Genomic DNA, 21,706 nt, shown 5'->3' with positions numbered 1-21,706 from the left:
GAACTCCTGACCTTGTGATCCGCCCGCCTTGGCCTCCCAAAGTGCTGGGATTACAGGTGTGAGCCACTGCGCCTGGCCAACACCACTCTATCTCTGTAAGCAGGCCATTGACATGATCAAAATGAAACAATGGATCTGAGTGTACTGGGTCAAATGTGAAGGGTTACACAAAGACCAAAATATAAAACCAGCAAAACCGTGGCTGAAAGAGTAAAATTCAGTTCAGGGTGAAAAAGAAAAAAACAGCCCTGCTATTTACAAGACTGGGAGGACAGACATAGAAAAAGCCAGCAGCTAAGTGAACAGGAAACAATGTCTCCCTCAAGGTCTTGCAGCTGCTAGAAATGCCATTATGACCCTCTGACTAAGGATCACTGCAGACACTCAATTGCCAAACTGCCCCTGCCTCCTGACGGCACCCACTCCCAAAGTAATCTCTTGCTGCCCCTAAACTGGCCAGAGCCAAGAACCTCCTGAGAATTAGCACCAGCCCAGGCCTCACAAAGGATGCGTCTCTCCACTCCCACAACACGGCCAATCAACCTGACTTTGTTGCCTACAGGTTTGTCCCTGGCTGTTTTTGGCTGGTTAGGCTTTCAGGATGCCTTATTAAAAAAAAAAGAAGTACACAGGTTCGCTCCCATCTCTCACATGCTACAACTCATAGGTGGAAACCAAAATGGAGATGTCAAATGAGTCAGAGTGTCTAAGTTTGTGTACTTCAAAATACTAAAAAAGAAAACTCCTACATTGTGAGCCTTGTACAGTTTCACAAAAGGCACACAACAACAAATTCAGAATCTCAACCACTCTGTTTGTAAGATAATGTTCAGACTCTGCTTTTCATCCATTCATATATTCACCTCACTCTTCTAACAAATGTGTATGAAACACTGCACATACCAGCATTGCACTAGGTACTGGAAACACAAGATAAGCTCGCTAAGCAGACAACTGGGAGAGAAGCAGTTTAAAGAGAAAAGAATCTAAACACACACTGATGCAATTAAGAAGACAAATAGAAAACTGCAGCAAAACAGAACAACAGAACACAGTGGACTGGGGAATGCAGGTAAGATAGGAAAAGGGGACAGGGAAGAGATGGGGGTGGGGGAAGGAGTCTGCAAGGTGCTGGGGGCACAGAGGCAAGACTGCAGGAAGGAAAGAGAGCGAAGAGCTTGCTGAAATGACCCACAAAAGGTGAAGGCCTGAACAAAGAAAATTTAAGATTTGAGAAAAGGTCTTAAAACACACACCATCTGCTACAGGCACAAATCAAGATGCACATGTGTTTACATGTGCAGGGTAAAAATGAGGGACACAGAGCACCTGTAGATAACCTTCCCATAATGAGGAAATTCACACATGTAAAAATCATCACATATCTCTAGAAAAACAAATACAAAAATCTAATTACCAGATATGAACGTTGCCCAGGTCATATTTTTCAAAACTATTGATCCTTCTTTTAAAAACTACCCAAAGTAATACAGTAATAACGTCTGACAGCCATTTAAGCTGAAGGTTTCACAGCGGCTTAAAACTGGCTTCCTGTGTTCTTTATTGCTCCATGAGGGCTATTTCATTCAATTATAATGACATTTCAATTTGGAATACAGAGTTGCTTCACCCTTTAAATGTTAAATTGACTTGTTTTTGGTGCAGAAAGCATCCAGTGTGCTCTATTACATGCAGGATTAAAAAGGTGTCTCTGGCAATATTAATAGCTAAATGTTTAAGTAACAACAGAAACTATTTTAGACTCTATCATTTTTTCTTAAACTACAATTTGCTTTAAAAAAAAAAAAAAGTCCTTTCATACTCTTTATTCATACCCCTATCAGAAACTCCCTATGAACCTTCTAAAGTAAATAAACATTTATCTAGTCTACATAATTTACATAAAAACAAATCGTACACTGAAAAGCCAAAAGGCTATTACTTCATCTAAGCCTGCATGGGATAGATACCAAATGATTCTAAAATATAAAATCACAATTAACTTCAAGACATTTCAAAATAGCGAAGTCCTATTATATTTGTTTTCATATTTAATTTGTAAGTGACCATGAGGAAAAACAAGGTTCAGGTGAATGAAAAACTCCTTGTGTAAAGGTCCATGGAACTTTCCATCTGCAAGAGTTGCATAAGCTATTTTGGTCTACTTTAAATGTCCCATCTATGGTAGATTTGGCTATTTTGTTTCTCCTATATTCTCTTCAAGTTACAAATACCAGCTGAAATAAAATCTTCTGTAATGATATATAACATAAAATCCTTCAAATGATTCCATATAAATACCGGATCATTAAAAAGCAAGCGTCCAAATAACTGCTTGGCTTCCTCCAGGCTTCCCTCCAAGTAAACAGCTCCTAGACGAAAGGAAGAGAAGGCCAAAAGGGAGTCTCCATCAATAGTCAAAGAAAATTACGTATCTCTATAAAAAGCAAAGAGGCAGGCCAAAAACCAATCACAGAAAACAAATCAGCATGTTCAGAAGCAACTGTCTTAAAAGTGACATTTTCCCTCTTTTTGCTATATTTTGTGTTACAAATTAGACTGAAATAATATGAAATTCAATTTACTAAAATCTAAATCTAATATTGTAAGTAAGAGAGGCCAAAGATGAACTAACATGAAGGGTAAAGGTATAAACCCTTACTAAGGGAACAATGCACAAATACTTGACTTTAGTAAAGAAAATGTTCTGTTGTATTCTATGCATTGATAGTTTTATGTTTCAGACCACATATATACAGGTACCTAAGGAAAAAAAATAGATCAATGAAGCCATCTGCAAACAAAATATGAGGGAAAGCTTTACCTTTAATTTGAAATAATTAAGCACTGGGCACACACACTGCATGAATCATAACCAGGAAGCACTATCATAACATTTTAACTGGGTATCAATTAACTCTGAAATGGAGTAGTCATACTTTCTTGAAATCAAATGTTTACACTTGTCTTCAGAAAGGCTACTTTTCCATGTAAAATGTTAAGGCACTTAGTTATCAGGGCTTTTGACAACTAAAGACATTTATTATTTCTTGACAGATGTAGTAACAATGATAGTAAGAGTAACAGGGGCAGTAATTGTTGTGGTTGGGGGACCACTTATGCCCTGGGTACCATGCAAAGCATTTCCACATTCTTATCTTCACTTTCACGGGGTACCTCAGTAGGAGGGTGTAAGAAACGACTTAGAGGATTTAGGCTCACATTAGTTGATTTGGGGGGACAGTTTAAGGAAGTAGAGCTTTGCTCTGGATTGGATGCTGCCAGAATCGGATATTAAGATCATTATAACAACCCTGTGAGGTAAGTGATACTATCTCCATCTCACAGATGGGGAAACTGAGGATTGAAGAGATTAGGTAACTTGCCAAAGATACAGATCTGATAAATGATAGAACAGGAAATTGAATCATGTCTGGCTGGTTCTGGAGGCAATGGCAACACCAACTGTCAAAAATATTATGTGTACAGAGCAAAGTAATTCCATGTGACAAATTCTTTGAAAATAGACATATTTGTGAAAAACAGACATAGCTGTGAAAAGATTGTGAATAATTATTAAACATTCTCTTGCCACTATCATCAGCATGAAACTACAATGGGAAGCTTTTATATTCATTTTCAAAGGAAGAGGGCAAAAATGATAAGAACAAAGCCCTCTGAAAATGTATTTGATCATTTACCTTAAAAAAAAATCAAATTGTCAATCTACTGTAACATTTCATGGTAAAGCACACATACTTGCAATCACCAGCTAATCAACTCTTCTAACTTTCCTGTACCAACAGCTAACTGTATTCTGGTTACAGTCAAAAAGAAGCCAAGGAAGTAAAGTGTCTTAGTGAGGAGTGAAATGTCAACATCAGTCTTGCTTCAAGTGAATCAATAAGTTATACGGACTGAAACCCTGGGATTTAAAAAATGTGATGTTCTCAAGATGTTTAAAACAGAAATCTTACAAATAGTTTAATCAAAAGCAACACTGGATTCTCTCAGCAACCTAATTTGTTTGTTTATGTATGTGATCCTGAATCAATCTGGAAAGTAATCCATCTGCATATTAATTCACCTCATTTCAATTCATAAGCATCTACATGACATCAGACACCAATTCAGGCAGTAAGAATGAAAAAAAAAATAGAGACATGTTCACTGCTCTGAAAGAACTAAAATAACTACAATATAAGGTGGTAGGTGTCGTACTAGGAACCTCATGTGCATTGGGAACATGTAATTCTGTTCCAAGTTTCCACACTAAATTTCATGTGCTCTCCAGACTGTTTAGACATGCAAGAAAGTAGACTATGAAGAGAGAAATTACCTATTAATGCTTCAAAACAATTGGCCATTGCATGTCGAAGGTCCGATTCTCTACAAAGGTCAGGCCCATGAGCATACAGCATAAATCGGTCCAGTTCAAGTTTCTGCAACATTCAAAATGACAAAACGTAAGGAAGAGTTTGCCAAAATCTTAACTACAGTAACTCACCATCTCTTGCAGAGGGTTGGTGTGGAGACAAGATGGGAGTGGCGGAATGGTTACAAATCTATTGGCCTCATATGAGTATATTAAGAGTGAGTTGAGTTTATCATTCATTAGAAGTCCTATACATATGGCTCGGTTTTGACTAACTCAGTTCTTTCTCAAACAGCCTTCTACAAACTCCAATAGTTCAAGTGGGGTTCAGAATTGATCAGATCTGAACTTTCCAATTTCAAGTTCAGACCAAGCACTAGCCCAGGCTGGAATAAGACTCTGCTATGAGACCTTAAGTCCCTGGGTTCATCCAATATGCCTAGGGAGAGAATTGCAAACCTAACCCAAAGTTCTGAAAGTCAATTTTACTTCTTTGACTTGAGTCACGTGGTACTGACAATGTCGGCACCATATAAAACAGACTTTTTATTGTTGTTTTTTGGAGACAGAATCTGGCTCTCTCAGTGCAGTGGCATGATCTTGGCTTGCTGCATCCTCCACCTCCCAGGTTGAAGTGATTCTCCTTCCTCAGCCTCCCAAGTAGTCAGGACTACAGGTGTGAGCCAACATGCCATGCTAATTTTTATATTTTTAATAGAGACAGGGTTTCACCATGTTGGCCAGGCTGGTCTCAAACTCCTGATCACAGGTGATCCAGCTGCCTCAGCCTCCCAAAGTGCTAGAATTACAGGTGTGAGCCACTGCACCTGGCCCAAAATAGATTTTTATGTGGTAGAGTGAAGACCTTCAGAAGACTTCAAAATGCCTTATAACTCTAAATCTTTTTTTTTTTTAATTTTTTTGGGGAGCCTGATATCCTAGCATTTGTGTCCCCCTTTATGAGGTTTCCATACTCATATCTCTGTGGGTTCAGTGAGATCTTCTGAGCAATGAATTGGATTGATCTTAAGGGCTTTGAAAATATCACTTGTAATGAATTGTGTTTCTTTTTCTGATTTGGCCTCAGAAGAGTTTAGAGCCAAATTTGTGGCCCCGTTCTAGGGGTAGGGCTGATGAATACGTCAGTGCATACTAACTTTACCTCTGGATTCATTTCACTATCTTACTCATATTTTTCCTTTACTTTGATCTCCGTGGCTGCTTATTTCTTATCCCATGGTATTACAACACACAAATCAATTCTGGCCTTTTAGAACTAGACACAATGTGAAAGAAAACTTTTATAAAACTCCTGAGATTGAATAAATAGAAATCATAATTCTTCCCATAAAAAAGAAACATACAAACATTGCATAAATACACAATAAATCAATTTCCATCACCATGTAATTCAATTCAATAAATACTAAGCAATAACATGCCACATAACATGGAACAAATCACAAGTCAATGAACAGCTTAGGACAATATGAGTTCCACCAGTCCTCAGACAAAAGACATACATTTTGTGTGTCTCAGTATGTGTGTTAAATATCCATATTTATTTATGTTGGAAAAAGACAAAGACAATAAAAACAAGACATACATGCTGTAGTAGTTTGTACTGTTTGAAATCCGTGATTATAAAATATACTCAAATGAGTTTTGACTACCGCAAATGCAATAGCAGAAAATATCTCTTTTTAAAAATTGATCCCAAAGTGCAAGAGTTTATACTAGAATATGTAAATTTCATCTGTTTCACAACTTCACTGGGAAAATCTAATTGTTTGCTATCTCTGGAGCCCTGCTTGTGAGCAGACTGCAAGCCATATTTTATCTTATAAACATCTACTATATTCTGGAGTGCTGCGATGTGAATTTCCTGACTTCTTCTAGTCTCTATATCCTTATTTTTCCATGTAGGCACTAGTACAACTTTTAAAAAGGAGAGAGTGGTATGCTACTGTTTATGTGTTACAATGTTCATTAGCCTGGAAGGTGACCTACAGCTTTCATTAGATTCTCAAAGAGGTCAACAATTTTCCATCAATTCCCTTCCTTCCCAAATGGCTAAGGACTACGGGTCTAGACAGAAGAAAGTCGGACCACACAGCCGTCTGCTGCAGCCACTGGGTGTTGAGTACTATGGGAATGGCAAGGCTTGGGCTTGGTGCAAGAAGACCACATAGAATATTCCCTGCAGGGACAAACTCTGTCATTAGTCATGGCTTTGCACAGCACCCAATGGGTTATAGAAAAGCTTTTGTTTTCATGCCATGGCAATTCCCCACACTTTGTAAATATCTTCCCTACAAGTGTTTGAAAAACAATTATGCCATTCCATTACATCCTAAACTAAAAACAGTAAGGAACGGAGTGATAACCTACTTATTAATATGTACTTCCAGTGGCATTTATGTGAATGATCAGGAAGCATTGTGACAATTAAATCAACCAAACACTAGGCAGTTTGAAATTTCATTCATTGTGGGCCTGCTAAAAGCCAAGTTAGCTTACCTGGCTACTTACAGATTTTCATTAAGACATCAATATTTACTTTCTCAAATGCCTCCAAAACCAGTTCAAAGCCTACCACTGTAGCTACAATGATGATGTTATCAAATAAAATAAAACAATGTGTTCTTGCTAACACATAAGCTAAAATTAACCACATCTTGAATATAATTAATGCCTTGGCAAGATCAATTAAGAAACCAGTCATAAAGCTAGGATGGGCTTTATCTACTCTTTCTTTCAAAATCAAACTTTTATATCAAAATGAAGAAAATATACAAATTACTTTAGGGAAAACCCACAAAAGCTTTTCCAGTGGATCCTCAGTGTTTGGGGATTTAAGAGCCACCATTCTACCTACTATTAAATAAACCCAGAGGTCTATAAAAATGTAAGGATTTATCATAAGAACATGGGTAGCACCAATAAAAATAGCCCCTACAAAATTATTAACATCTTTGTATAATTACTATAAACAAGTATTATGCGTAGCACTTTGTAAACAAAATCATTAAAACTCATAATTTCATTTAATTGTCATAACCAGGCTGTGTGGCAAGGGCTAATATCATTTCCATTTTATAGATGAGAAAGCAGAGGCTTGGAGACGAGAACAACAATTTGTCAATTTGTCCATGGCCACNAGTGTTGACTGGAACCCTGATGAGTCAGTGCAAGTGTCCATGTTGTTATCAGCTATGATTTATTATAACAAGACATCAAATGGAGATGGAAACATCGAATCAGATCACATAAGTAAAATGCCTGGCATGAATCTGAATTAAGAAAAGGTTCTGTTAGTCACTGAGCTAAGTCAATGAGGCTAGGGGGACAGCCTAAACCCTAAATCTTAGTAGGATTTGTGATTTGGGGGATTCTCAAAGGTGTATAAAGTACCCCTAGTGGATAAAAAATGGTCTGGAATATTCTGTTCAAAGCTATCATTTGGCATGTTAACGTAAATCAAAAACAAATGTACTACAGAAATATTACACAAAGGGAAAATACAGTATATTTCTTTTGCTTTGTTCCCATGTTCCTTTTCCCCAAATGTTTAACTCTGTTCATGCACACCTGTCAAATTTTTCTTCATCTGTTTTCAAGTTACCTCATTGTGGAGTTCATTAGCTGCTGGTGAAACTCACAAAGGTAACAGAACTAATAAGGCTGGATTCTTAAAATCCAACAAAAATACCTCCTGGTCTGTAAAATATTACATCCCTAATATATCCTAAAGAGTTACTTATTCAAATGCAAAGTTATGCATGGACAGAAGAAGAGCAAGTCAGACATAACTACAAATGCCGCAGATGTTTTCTATACCTTTGCTAGCATGGCAAGGTGCTGATTCTGGACAATGGCAGTCCGATAGGTTGCTAATCCTCCTTCTTCCAGACTAGGAAACAAATAGTACAAATGGACACTACAAAAAAAAAGCACATGAATAAATATGCATCACAACATTTTGTCTGTGGCTCTGAGTCACAGAAACAGGGCTAGCACACAGTATCTGCGCAATGGATACCAGCTGAATCAAACTAAAGGATCTGATTAAAAGTCATTGAAAGCTAAACAGTAAGAACAGTATATCTGAATGTGCTAAAAGCTAGAACATTCACTCATTTTCACATTTATTTCTGTTAAAAGATTTCTCTGAAATCTGATGGCAACAAAGAGCAGAATAATCAGTCACACACTCTAAGAGCAAACACATTTAATACTAAAAATTAGGAGTGAAACAAATGCTTTTCCTTGGGCTGAGTTATGTGTGGTCCCTGAAGAGAAGAGTCCCTTCTCCTAATTATGTCCATCTTGTGAAAAGAAATGACCTAAAGAGAATAACAACAGCTCAAGGAGTTCTAAGAGAAGCATGTATTGTCTCCCTTTAAAAGAGAAATTGCAGCAGTATAGAAAAGCAAAACACACTTTTGTCCCCCTACTTTCTGTTTTTTGTTTTTTTTTTTGAGATGGAGTCTCACTCTGTCGCCAGGCTGGAGTGCAATGTCGCAATCTTCACCTCCCAGGTTAAAGTGATTCTCCTGCCTCGGCCTCCGGGTAGCTGTGACTACAGGCGTGCAGCACCATGCCTGGCTAATTTTTGTATTTTTAGTAGAGATGGGGTTTTGCCATGTTGGCCAGGCTGGTCTCGAGCTCCTGATCTCAGGCAATCCACCTACCTTGGTCTTTCAAAGTGCTGAGATTACAAGCGTGAGCCACCATGCCCCAGCTTCCTACCCCTACTTTTCAAATTAATGATCCTAAAATACTTCTGGAGAGAAAACACACACACACACACACACACACACACACACAAATCTGGTCATTAAAATTACTTGTAAGCTTTACTTCCCTTGAGATCAGAAAGAGTAAGAAAGGGATCAAAGACAAATCCTAGAAGATGAAATGACATTTTAAAATATCATCCCTTTCTTTACAAATTGAATATAAGCTCTGAAGCATCTAGACCAAGACAAACTGATCTCATGCGGCTGTAAGCAACTTTAACATATGCTTGACAGGACAGAGACACCAGCCTTTCATCTTGTAATCTCACTCATTACAGCATCAGTGAGTGCAAGTTGTCAGGGCAAGAGCCACAGACGTGGCTTTTGAGCTCTACAAAAGAGATAAAATACATGGTGTTTCAATGCCTTATTTTACTAATTACAAAGAAAGGAACGTAATAAGTACGAAGTATGTTACCTATAAAATGTAATTATTGAAGAGTTGGAAAAAAAAAAAAGGCTAATTACCTGGTCAGAAATTCAACAACAGCATCACCCAGGAACTCCAACCGTTCATTGTGATTAATCCTACAATGGGAATGAAAAAGATCACTTAAAATAACATACTAAGACCCCACCACCCACCACCACCCCGCAAGAAAAGGGCACATGAGGGTTAGCACCTTTAATAATGAAAGCACCTTCCCTATTCCTCATAAATTAAGAGCACTGACCACCATCTTAGCCCTCAGGCATCTGGCACCTGCCTAATGAGAAGGAGGGGTGCATTCCTTCATACTGTGTGGTTCAGGCTTTCTACCTGGGGGCTTTCTTCCTCTGGGAACCAGACTTAAAGCATTCAGAGACGTCAAGGTGATATCTCACTAACAATCATTAGTATTTCCATACTATTATCAGGTAGAAGACAGAAAGAAGGATGCATTCAGTGATTTTCTGACCACTGAAAAATCCGTTTTGATACAATGTCCTAAAGACAGTCCTACATCACTCCAACTCTAAACTCAACCCAGTGTCGGAAGTCCTTCAAAATAAGTCCGATCTGCCTTTTCAGTCTCTTTACCCACGCCTATCCTTTTCTATCTACACATCGGGCCCTGCTCCAAAACTACCTGGCACTCTCTGAAACAGGCATCCCCTAAGACACTCAGCGTGCCTCTTGAGACCAAGCTCCCTGCCACCCCAGAGCCTTCCACTCTCTCCCATACAATGAGCCACACTGAAAATCTACTAACCCCTTGAGGCCCAGCAAAAACGTTATCTTCTTTATGAAGCCCTGCCCAGTGCCCCTCATCGAAATCAATACTTCCCCCTCAGCACATAGATCACACTTTATTTATACTTTTATTATATGATGGAGTCACATCTCGCAGGCTGTTAGTTTCTCATGTTCGCAAACAGGACTGAAATGACCAAGAAGGTGGCCCAAGGAAAATCTCCTCCTGCGCCTCAGTGAAGCCAATGGAGCACCTTCCCTCAGTGGTAAAGTGCTTTTCTCACTGCCCCTTTGGTTGAGCACAGACATGACATGAAGTGACTGAGGTTTTCAACAGGCCACACTGGCTGCTGTGTGGACACTGAGTGCAGGAAAGAGAAGCACTGGGGGGAACGCTGCAGCAGGTGCAAGGAGTTTCCCACACGGAGGCTTAGGCTAGCGAGGTCACGGTGCGGGGCGGGCAACAGTCAGATTTGGGATGCATGCTGGAGACACAGCTGAAAAGAACTGTTGATAGCTAGAGTTGGGATGTGGAGGTTAAGTGAAAGAAAAGAATGAAGGTCATGGCCTAGCTCGCGAGGAGTAGTGCCATTACTGCGGAGGGGAGGGCCAAAAGGGGAGCAGGTTTGGGAGAAAAGCAAAAGGTGCATTTTGGACATGTTAACTTTGAAATGCCCATCAAATATCCAAATGGAGAGATCCAGCAGAGTGCTGGATAGTAACCTACTGCTCGTGGGCTAGGACAAAGCTGCTAATGAATCTTTAGGGTTGGTCAATGTCCACACAGAATTTTAGGTGACGATCTTTAGGGTTGGTCAATGTCCACACAGAATTTTAGGTGACGAATCGTATGACACCACTTGAGAGGATGCAGCCAGAGGGAAAAAGGGTCCCAGGAATGAACCCAGGGAGGGCCTGGATAGAGGGAAGTTGAGAAGTCAAGCAGAAGGGAAGCCAGAAAAGGAGACCTGGCCAGGGAGGGAGGAGGAAAGGAAGCCAGTATGCTCTCCTCGATCCACAGGGAAGAATGTGTTTCAAGAGCGAAGTGGTCAGCCATGCCCAGTGTTGCTTAGATTCAAGTCAGATGAGAACAGACCACTGATTCAGTCCTGTGAAGGTGCTGAGGCCCTTGAGGGGATATCTGTGAAGTGGTGGAGACAAACCTGATTTTGACTACAGTAGGCTGGAGAAGTAATAAGTTATATGGGATTGTACAGTAGCCCTCCCATAACCATGGTTTCATATTCCACAGTTTCCTGGTCAAGCACAGTCTAAAAACATTAAATGGAAAATTTCAGAAATAAACAATTCATAAGTTTTAAACTGCATGCTATTCTTCATCACATGGTAAATTCTTGTGCTGTCCCACCCTATGCCACCTGGGATAATCCCTTTTTCAAGCACCTCTATGCTGTCACTTAGTAGCCATGTGGGCTACCAGATCAACTGTTGTACTATCTCAGTGCCTATGTTCAAATCATCCTTATTTTACTTAATAATGGCCCCAAAGCACAAGAGTCGTGATACTGGCATACTGTCATTTATTTGCTTTTTACTTTTATTTTAGGTTGAGGGGTCCATGTGCAGGTTTGTTACATAGGCAAATTACATGTCACGGGGGTCTGGTGTACAGAAAGCATGCTGTTATAGCTGTTCTATTTTATTATTGCTGTTAACCCCTTACTGTGCCTAATTTATACCTTAAACTTCATTATAGGTATGTATGTGTAGGAAAAAACATAGTACATACAGGGTTATGTATTACTGTCTTTGGTTTCAGGCATTCACTAGAGGCCTTGAAAGGATAAGTTGGGGGGATGGCTAAATATGAAAAGAACCCGAATGTCTATTTTAAGGCTGGCTGCTGAAAGAGAAAATATGAGTTTGGGGATGTACAAGGGGAGAAAAACCAAAGGGATGCACTGAGGAGAGACAGGGACACGCAGAGGCTCTGGAGCCCGAGCACAGACAGCAAGAGACAGGCTTGGGCGTGAGCTGGCCTCACTACCTTCAGGGCCTTTCTTAAATCTCTCTGACACCAACCCACAAAATTCTCCTCCCAAAACTCAACAGCTGCCTTTCAAGTCTATACCCATCTGGCTTTCAAGGCCATTCTTTATCCAGTTTTATCATATCCACCCCTTTTATCTACTTTCAACAGCAACTTTCGACTCCATGTTGATCAACCTGCACAGCTGTACCATGCAGGCACCATCCCCTCTCCCTTCCCTGCCACCTCTCCCAAATCCCACTCATTCCTGCAGTCAGCTGGGAGGCCTACCCTAAGTACTGGAGCTTCCAAGTGCCAGCTAACTCCCACCATCCCACCCCCATTCCCACAAAACTTCAACACTTATCACTCCATTTACAACAAAATTAGATCGGATCTGTATTATTCTGTTTTATATGTGCCAGCTTAATTTCCATAAAGTATCCCTATAGTTTCAGGAAACAGTAGAAAATTTAGAATACTTGTAAATTACTCTTAGCTACCAAATCATCTACTTGGAAATTTAAGCACAATTGCTATCATTTCACTTATTGCATTAGTAAGTTTATTCTTCTACCCTACTATTCCTCCACATTTTGGAATTTTACAGGAAACAAAAGGTAATGGGAAAAATCTGATAAGTTGTGAACAACGAGGGAGTGATTCTGAACCCTCCTTTCAATTTATGGCCTTTCATTTATGTGAAAACATCATTCTGGGAAGCAATTACAGGTTAAGCATCCTTAACCCCAAATCCAAAGTGTTCCAAAATCTGAAACTCTTGAGTGTCAATATGATGCCACAAGTAGAAAGTTCCACACCTGACCTTAAGCGACAAGTTGCAGTCAAAACAGAAGTATTAATAATATTGTCTAAAATTACCTTCAGGCTATGTGTATAAGCTATATATGAAATATAAATGAATTCCATTTAGAATTGGGTCCTATGCCCAAGATATCTCACTACGTATATGCAAATATTCCAAAATCCAAGAAATTCTGAAACACTGTTGGTCCCAAGCATTTTGGATAAGGAATACTCAATTGTAATAGCCAATAGGGAAATGAAAAAACAAAAGAGAGATGAAGAGAAAACACATTCAATTTATGTCTACCTGACAAATTCATAATCTCATAATTTAGTTTAAAAAAAAAAAAAAGGCAGGCCAGGTGTAGTGGCTCATGCCTGTAATCCTAGCACTTCGGGAGGCTGAGGTGGGAGATTGCTTGAGGCCAGAAGTTCAAGACCAGCCTAGGCAACAAAGTAAGATCTTATCTCTACCAAATATTTTTAAAAATTAGCCAGGTGTGGTGGCACATGTCTTAGTCTCAGCTACTCTGGAGGCTGAGACGAGAGGATCGCTTGAGCCTGGGAGGTCAAAGCCGCAGTGAGTTATGATCGCACCACTGCACTCCAGCCTGGGTGACAGTGGGAGACCATGTCCCAAAAAAAAAAAAAAAAGGAGTAGGTCCTAAAACAAACTTTTCTTCTTTTTACCAAATACATACTAGATTTTAAAGGACTTCTTTTTGTTGCTACTCCACCAGCCAAGAGTGACTAAAAAGTTCCACAGTGGAGTACAACACATTATATTAACAAAAAACATATTTCCGAAACTTTTCTGTACTGATATTTTGCTTTCTGTCAAATACATCAGAACTTCAGAAGCAACTGCCATCATTCTTGGGGAAAGCATCAAGGAATAGAGGCATGATTTAAAGTAAGATGATGTTAACTCCTAAGCCCGCCTACAATTTCAAGGAACCTGTTAAGCTACTGTCTTGAGTAAGATAGAAATAAGAAAGAGTGAGCTTTTTAAAAATAAATTCTTTTTCATGAGCCAGTAAAATAAAAATGCATTTTCTGTGGCACAAACTTTATCTTCTTCCTAATAGTGCAAAGAACTATACAGAAAAATCTCAACATGGAAAGCAAGAAACCCTGGCAAGGGCTGGGGACAAACCATACCTGGATGTCTGACGCATTTTTAAAGAACAGTAAGACATTCAGTCAAAGAGTACTGGCTGCTTTAAGTCATATACTATTTTAAATGAAGTCATAATGGCGTAATAAGATTTACCTTAACTTCTTTTATAAACTTTCATGGAGACAAAAACTACATCTAGGGTTTTAATACCCACAAAGTTGGATTATTATTCATGTTGTTGAAATACAAGGTCATGGTTCTAAATACATTTATTCAATAGTGAGTCTGCCATTTATTAAATAATTTGCCCATATCCAACATGTTTTTCTGTATCTACATTATCATTAACCTCTGGCAATAAGCCATAAATATGAATGGCTATTAAATACTACTTTGGTTTATTATTACACTGTACAATTCCTAAGCCAATGGTTTATCTGGAAAAATGGAAAGAGTGGTGGCCAGTCCTCACAGCAGCAGCAAATTTTTTGTTCCTTCTTTTATTGTTTAGACTTTCTTTAATCACCCTCTTTATACATACTAGCAGGCTCCAAGATGAGATGTTTACTGAGCAGTAAACACTCCATTTGCTTTTAAGAAGTGAATCAGCGGAGGCCTTATGAAATCTAGATTAACTGTAACATTTATACAGCACATTGTGTCTGAGGAATTCAATGCACTTTATAAAACATAACAATCTCCCTGTAACAGTAAATACTGTAAGGTACCATTGACTCAAGGAAAGCCAAATCCAGTGAGGGTATGCAGAATCTTCTCCCACTCTGGCATCCCAATTCTCAAGCAGTGACTGGCTAAAGGGGGCCTTGGAGGTCAATGGGAACTTCTACCCAACTTAGGATTCCTTCAACTCATTGCACCTGACTGGACACTTGTAGGGAGGACAGGCTACAGACCCAGGAGATTTCAGATGTACTGGACTTGGGAATTTAACTTGAAGCATATAGAGTGGTAAATTCACTCAATGGGATTTACATATATTTAATACATATTACTGTGCTTCTAATGCAAAACACTTGCAACTACCATTTCCTTAAATACACAGACATTAACAAATAGTCCATATGTGTCTCTTTGTTGGTCTAATTTTTTTTTTTTTTTTTTTTAGACAGTCTCTCTCCGTTGCCCAGGGTGAAATGCAGTGGCATGATCTTGGCTCACTGCAACCTCAGCCTCCTGGGTTCAAGCAATTCTCCTGCATCAGCCACCAGAGTAGCTGGGATTACAGGTGGCCACCACCACACCTGGCTGATTTTTGTGTTTTTAGTAGAGACAGGTTTTCACCATGTTGGCCAGGCTGGTCTTGAACTCCTGACTTCAGGTGATCCACTCACCTTGGCCTCCCAAAGTGCTGGGATTACAGGTGTCAGTCACTGTGGCTGGCCAAGATTTTTATGCATTATTTGCAGCAATGACTCTCTCCAATCCAAAAGAAAAAAAAAAAAATCAAACCAAGGCGGCTTGGTTTTTCCCTTTTTTCCATTGCTACTATCCTGGTCCCTCTTTCCCAAGGGTCTTAATGATAATACATGGATTACTTGAATGCCACCAAATGCCTCACCCTTTAGACACCCTTTTTGTGGTAACAGTTCATCACAATTTGCATGAATGAATTAAATATAACTATTAACTCAGATTTAGGTGGTTAAACAGTGATGTTCTTTAAAACTATGGGTGGCATATTCACTTGAGATTACAGCATCATAAAAGTTAATTGTTTTGTAGTTTTAATGGCAGCCAGGTTATCAAAAATTACTTATTAATTTTAAACCTTCATGCCTTTTTTGTAAACCCTAGCCCATCCCAAATGAGATTAAGAAAGATACTATCCAGCCATTTAAAGCCCTGCTGACCGTAACCTTTCTTGATCTCCCTGTTGCCCTATTTCTGGTCAATAAGTAAATAACCTGGAATAAAAGTAGTATGATGAATGGCATTCCTTCCTGAGTACCTGTTCTGTGAAAGGCACTAGTTACAAAGAACAGGGAGAAAAAAATATAGATAGGGCCATAGACCTTCAAAATCCTTACAGTCCTGTAAAGAAAAACAGCCCTGTAACACAATTATGGGTCCACAGAAGAACAAGAATATGTACCATAAAACAAACACCAGCAGGATTTGAGCAGGATATTACAAGGTTACATAGGCATTACAGAGGAAGTTTTACAATGATGATCAGCGCACAGGGAAGGGACAAGGTATGCTTGACAGCCCAGGTAAGGAGCTCAGTCTTACTTGGGGTCAGTCTTTGGAAGAAGCTGTGCCCAGCTGTGGACTGCTAGCTGACAGCAGTCAACTGGCAGCAGACCCTGGCAGCCAAGGCCAAGAGGCTGTTTCTGAACAGACACTTGGGGTCAACTCTGCATCAGCAAAAAGATCATATCCAGAGCATGAGCCTCTGAACACAAGCAACAAAGGCCAAATGTCAAGGGACAAGAGAGATTATCTGTTTATTCTCTGTCAGTAATATCATTTTCAAAATGGTAAATTCAGACATAACAGTTTCTCAGGTATCATCCTTTCTGCCATGATAAGAAAGCCAAGAAAACCACCTCTTTGTAACAGAGCAAAAGAAAACATAAATTATGAGGTTCGAATGAAGTTATCAAAAGACATAGCTTACATACCAACAGCTGTGGTGGGGGAAGATGAGACAAAGATGATTTTAAATCCAGATTTGCATCATTGAAAAGTACCTGTCTATGGTGTTCATGTAGCCAAGTTAGAGGGCCATAGGGTATATAGGATTCTACTTGTCAAAATACAGACTCCACAATGTCGCAGGGTAAAATAAAACCATGGTCACACCATCCCTGAGGGTGTGATTAAGGGCTATTTTAATTCATTCTTTTCTGATCTTCGACTTTCACAGGACATCATAGTGAGGTATATGAGCATATGATCATTTTCAAGTAAGAATTTTAAAGCTCTATCCTGCTTTTCTTTTTACCTCTTGATTGAAGAGGTTTGGCTTATGATAACCACAAAAGAGAACAACTGAAAGCAAGTCAATTTTTTAAAAGCCTGATATATGAAGGAGTTATTGGGGGAAAAAAAAGCCATGTCAGCCATTGCTGGCAATTTCTGTGGAGGTCAGTGGGCAGCCGAAGTAATTGCCTCAACTTCCTGTCACTTCCAACCCTACTCTGCCCACCTGTAATCCAACCTAGTCTGGATCCCCACAATGACAAGCATAGCTATTCCACTTTTCAACTCCCCATCTTAAAAAGAAAGCCACCCTCAAGCAATTTCCTCTACTGGCTTTCCAAATAGAATCTGCTATACCTCACACACAAAGATAATCCTCCTTGCAAGCAACCCCAGAGCCTCATCAGCCATTAAGCACTTCTTCCATTCAGTTGTCAAACTGCGTTAAAGAGTTTATATAGACCTAGGCCATTCCATTCCCAGATGCTTCAGAGGCCTCAAGACCACACATATATGAGAATATTAACATGGGAAGGTATCTTATAAAATCAGGAAATTAAAAAAGAAAAGCTAACCTACAAAACTTACTCATTATATGAGGCTAGTATTACCATTATAATGAAACTAGACAAAAACATCACAGGAAAAGAAAACTATAAACCGGGATCTCTTATGAATATAGACACACAAATCCTAAGCAAAATACTACCAAACTGAATGCAGCAGCATGAGAAGGATGAGACACCACGATCAAGTGGGAGGCATTCCAAGAAAGCCAAGTTGGTTTAATACCCCAAATCAAACAGAATAAAAGAATAAAATGGCGTGATTATATTAATAGCTACAGAAAAAGCATGTGACAAAATTCAACACCATTTCATGATAAAAACACACAGCAAACTAAGAATAGGAGAGACCTTCTTTACTCTGATAAAGAGCATCTATAAAAACCCGACAGCTAACATCACCCTCAATAGTGAAAGACTGAATGCTTCCTACTGAGATTAGGAAGATAGAGATCTGCTCTCAATACTTCTATTCAGTATTGTCCTGGAAGCTCTAGCCAGGGCAACGAAGTTAAGAAAATGAAATGTAAAAGGGTTACACAGGAAGAAGTAAAACTATTGCTATTTGTTGGTAATATTATTTCATGTGTAAGAAAATCCTAACTAATCCACTAAAAAACTATTAGACCTAATAAACTGGAGCAACAGGGTTGGTGGACATATAAGACCAATACACAAAACTCAATTGTGTTTCCACACATTTCCAATGAACAACCTGAAAATGAAATTAAGAAAACAATTCCATTTATAACAGCATAAAAAAGAATAAAATACTTCAGAATAAATTTTGCAAAAAATGTGTAAAATGTATACTCTGAAAACTACAAAACATTATTCAAAAAATTTTAAAAGACAGATAAATGAAAAGACATCCAAGTTCATGAGTCAGAAAACATAAGATTAAGATGGTAAGCCTGGGAAACATAGCAAGAGCCCTGTCTCTATTAAAAAAAAAAAAAAAGGTTAAGTTGGTAATCAGCCTAAATGCCCATCAATGACAGGCTGCATAAAGAAAATGTGGGGCCAGGCACAGTGACTCAGGCCTCTAATCCCAGCACTTTGGGAGGCCAAGGCAGATGGATACCTTGAGGCCAGGAATTGGAGACCAGCCCGGCCAACATGGTAAAACCTCATCTCTACCAAAAATATAAAAATTAGCCAGGATCCAGGCTACTCAGGTGGCTGAGGCACGAGAATTGCTTGAACCTGGGAAGCAGAGGTTGCACTGCGCTGAGATCATGCCACTTCACTCCAACCTGGGCAACAGAATGAGACTCTGTCTCAAAAAAAGAAAGAAAAGAAAGGAAAGAAGAAAGAAAGAAAGAAAAGAAAGAAAGAAAGAAAGAAAGAAAGAAAAAAAACATGGTACTTATACACCATGGAATACTACGCAGCCATAAAAATGAATGAGGTCATGCCCTTTGCAGGGACATGGATACAGCTGGAGGCCATTATGCTCAGCAAACTAACACAGGAACAGAAAACCAAATACCATAGATTACATGGACATATAGAAGGAAACAACACACACTGCAGCCTTTCAGAGGGTAAAGAATGAAAGGAGGGAGAGGATCAGGAAAAATAACTAATAGCTATTAGGCTTAATACCTGGGTGATAAAATAATCTGTACAATAAGCACAAGTTTACCTATGTAACAAACCTGCACTTTAAATAAACATTTTTTTTAAAAGATGGTAATGGTTCCCAAATTCTTCTACAAAATCAACATAATGCCTATCAAAATCCCCACTGACTTCTTTGCAGAAATTGACAGGCTAATCCAACGTGTGGAAATGCAATGGACTCAGAATAGCTAAAACTTCATCAAAAGTTTTGCACTGCAAAAATTTTCAAGAGAATGAAAAGACAATTCACAGAATGAAAAAAAAATTTGCAAATCTGATAAGGAATTTGTATCTGAGACTATATTAAAAAACTGTTATAACTCAATAATTTAGAATAACCCAATTAAAAATAGGAAAAGGATCTGAATAGATATTTCTCTGAAGAAGATATACAAATAGCCAATAAGCACATGAAGAGACACTCAATTTCATAAACCCTGAGGGAAATGCAAATCAAAACCACAATGAGAAAATACTTCATATTCACTAGAATAGAATGGCTAGAATAAAAAAGACAGACAATAACAAGTGTTGGCAAATATGTGAAGACATTGGATCCCTGCTATATTGCTGCTGGGAATATAAAATGGTGCAGCCACTTTGGAAAACAGTCTGGCGGTTCCTTAAAAGGTTACAGAGAGTTACCATATGACCCAGCAATTCTACTCCTAAGTATATATACCCAAGGGAAATCAAAATATATGTCCAAACAAAGTCTGTACACAAATACTCATAGCAGTGTTATTCACCAGCCAAAAAGCAGAAACATTCCCAATGCCCATTAACTGATGAACAGATACATAAAATACGGTATGCCCCTATCAAGGGATATTATTTAGCAATTAAAAAATGAAGTATTGACACATACTATACTATGGACAAATCCTGAAAACATGCTAAGTAAAAGAAGACAGTCGCAAAAGACTGGCTTATATGATATCTTTCAAAGAAAACGTTCAGAAGAGACAAATTAATAGAGGTTGAAAATAAATTGGTGGTTGCCTAGGATTGGGCAGGCTAAGGAACATGGGGAGAGATTACTAATGGGTAAAGGGCTTCTCTTTGGGACAATGTCAATGTTCCAAAATTAGATGATGGCCATGGATACACAATTTTGTTAACCTACTAAAAACCACTGAATTGTATGATTTAAATGAGTAAATTGTATAGTATGTGAATTATATATCAATCAACTTGTTTTGTAAAAATCAACTTTACCTTGAGGGAGTTGGATCATCTTGGCCAAGACGTGACATAATATTTATCAAGGTGTTAATCCCTATTTAAAATTAAAAACAGATACACAAGTAAATACTGATAGAAGAATTCTAGGACCATCATATTGCAGTAGAAAAAATTATTTCTTCTCAACGTGATTTTAAAAGGTTTGGTACCTACCTGTCTGAACGTGTAATAAATAATTATTTAAAACACTGGAGAGGAAAAAGAAATTTTTCTAAAAATCTCATCAACCCTTATTATAGTTCTTGCTCAAAGTAAATATTATAAAAGAGTCCATGGGGCCAGGCACAATGGCTCATGCCTGTAATCTCAGCACTTTGGGAAGCAGAGGCGGGTAGATCACTTGAGGTGTTCAAGATCAGCCTGGCCAACATGGCAAAACCCTGTCTCTAATATAAAAATAAAAAAAAAAAAAAAAAAAAAAAAAAAAAAAAAAAAAAAAAAAAAAAAAAAAAAAATAGCCAGGTGTGGTGGCACACATGCCTGTAATCCCAGCTATTCAGGAGGCTAAGGCAAAAGAATCGCTTGAACTCAGGAGGCACAGGTTACAGTGAGCTCAGCTCGTGCCACTGCACTCCAGCCTGGGTGACAGAGTGAGACTCTATCTCAAAAAAAACAAATTAAAAAAAAAATGAGTTAGTAAGCACTAGAATATGAGATGGTGAAAGAGTCACAACCATTCCTGGAGGTGAAATAAGTTACAACAGAAAACACAGGCCAAAAATAGGAGATTAGCATCTTAAAATCATCCAGACATACATACCTTTCTTCCGCATGTGCATGTGATGAACTTTTCTGTCTCCATATTTGGGCTGCCGAATTCCACAGTTAGACAAAGAATTCCTGGCATGATCAGGATTCATTCCAAAATTTAAATGATGACTTGGATGAGTCATGGCCAGCTAAAATTTCAATGAAATAAGTTCAGTCTTAAAAACAGCAGGAGCTGGGTGCAGTGGCTCACACCCCTAATCCCAAAGCAGAAGGACCACTTGAGTCCAGGAGATCAAGACCAGCCTGGGCAACACAGTAAGACCCCATCTCTACAAAAAATAAAA

At 38.7% G+C, this 21,706-nt stretch overlaps 1 protein-coding gene across 5 annotated transcripts in view; it reads right to left on the bottom strand.

Annotated features, from left to right (window-relative positions):
• Positions 1-21,706, bottom strand: part of DROSHA (drosha ribonuclease III) — a 140,076-nt gene that overhangs the window by 29,115 nt on the left and 89,255 nt on the right. For all 5 annotated transcript variants that reach the window (XM_017526833.2, XM_017526834.2, XM_017526835.2 and 2 more), the window contains 6 exons: positions 21,412-21,550; positions 20,625-20,685; positions 9,646-9,705; positions 8,216-8,315; positions 4,340-4,442; positions 2,302-2,372 (listed from right to left, as the gene is read on the bottom strand). In XM_017526833.2, coding sequence (XP_017382322.1) covers positions 2,302-2,372; positions 4,340-4,442; positions 8,216-8,315; positions 9,646-9,705; positions 20,625-20,685; positions 21,412-21,550 — 534 coding nt within the window. The remainder of the gene's footprint in view (positions 1-2,301; positions 2,373-4,339; positions 4,443-8,215; positions 8,316-9,645; positions 9,706-20,624; positions 20,686-21,411; positions 21,551-21,706) is intronic.

The sequence above is a fragment of the Cebus imitator genome, unplaced genomic scaffold (assembly GCF_001604975.1).
Source record: "Cebus imitator isolate Cc_AM_T3 unplaced genomic scaffold, Cebus_imitator-1.0 Scaffold44, whole genome shotgun sequence".
NCBI classification, from domain to species: domain Eukaryota; kingdom Metazoa; phylum Chordata; class Mammalia; order Primates; family Cebidae; genus Cebus; species Cebus imitator.
Note: the sequence above shows the minus strand (reverse complement) of the source record. Positions and strands in the feature narration are given on the sequence as shown.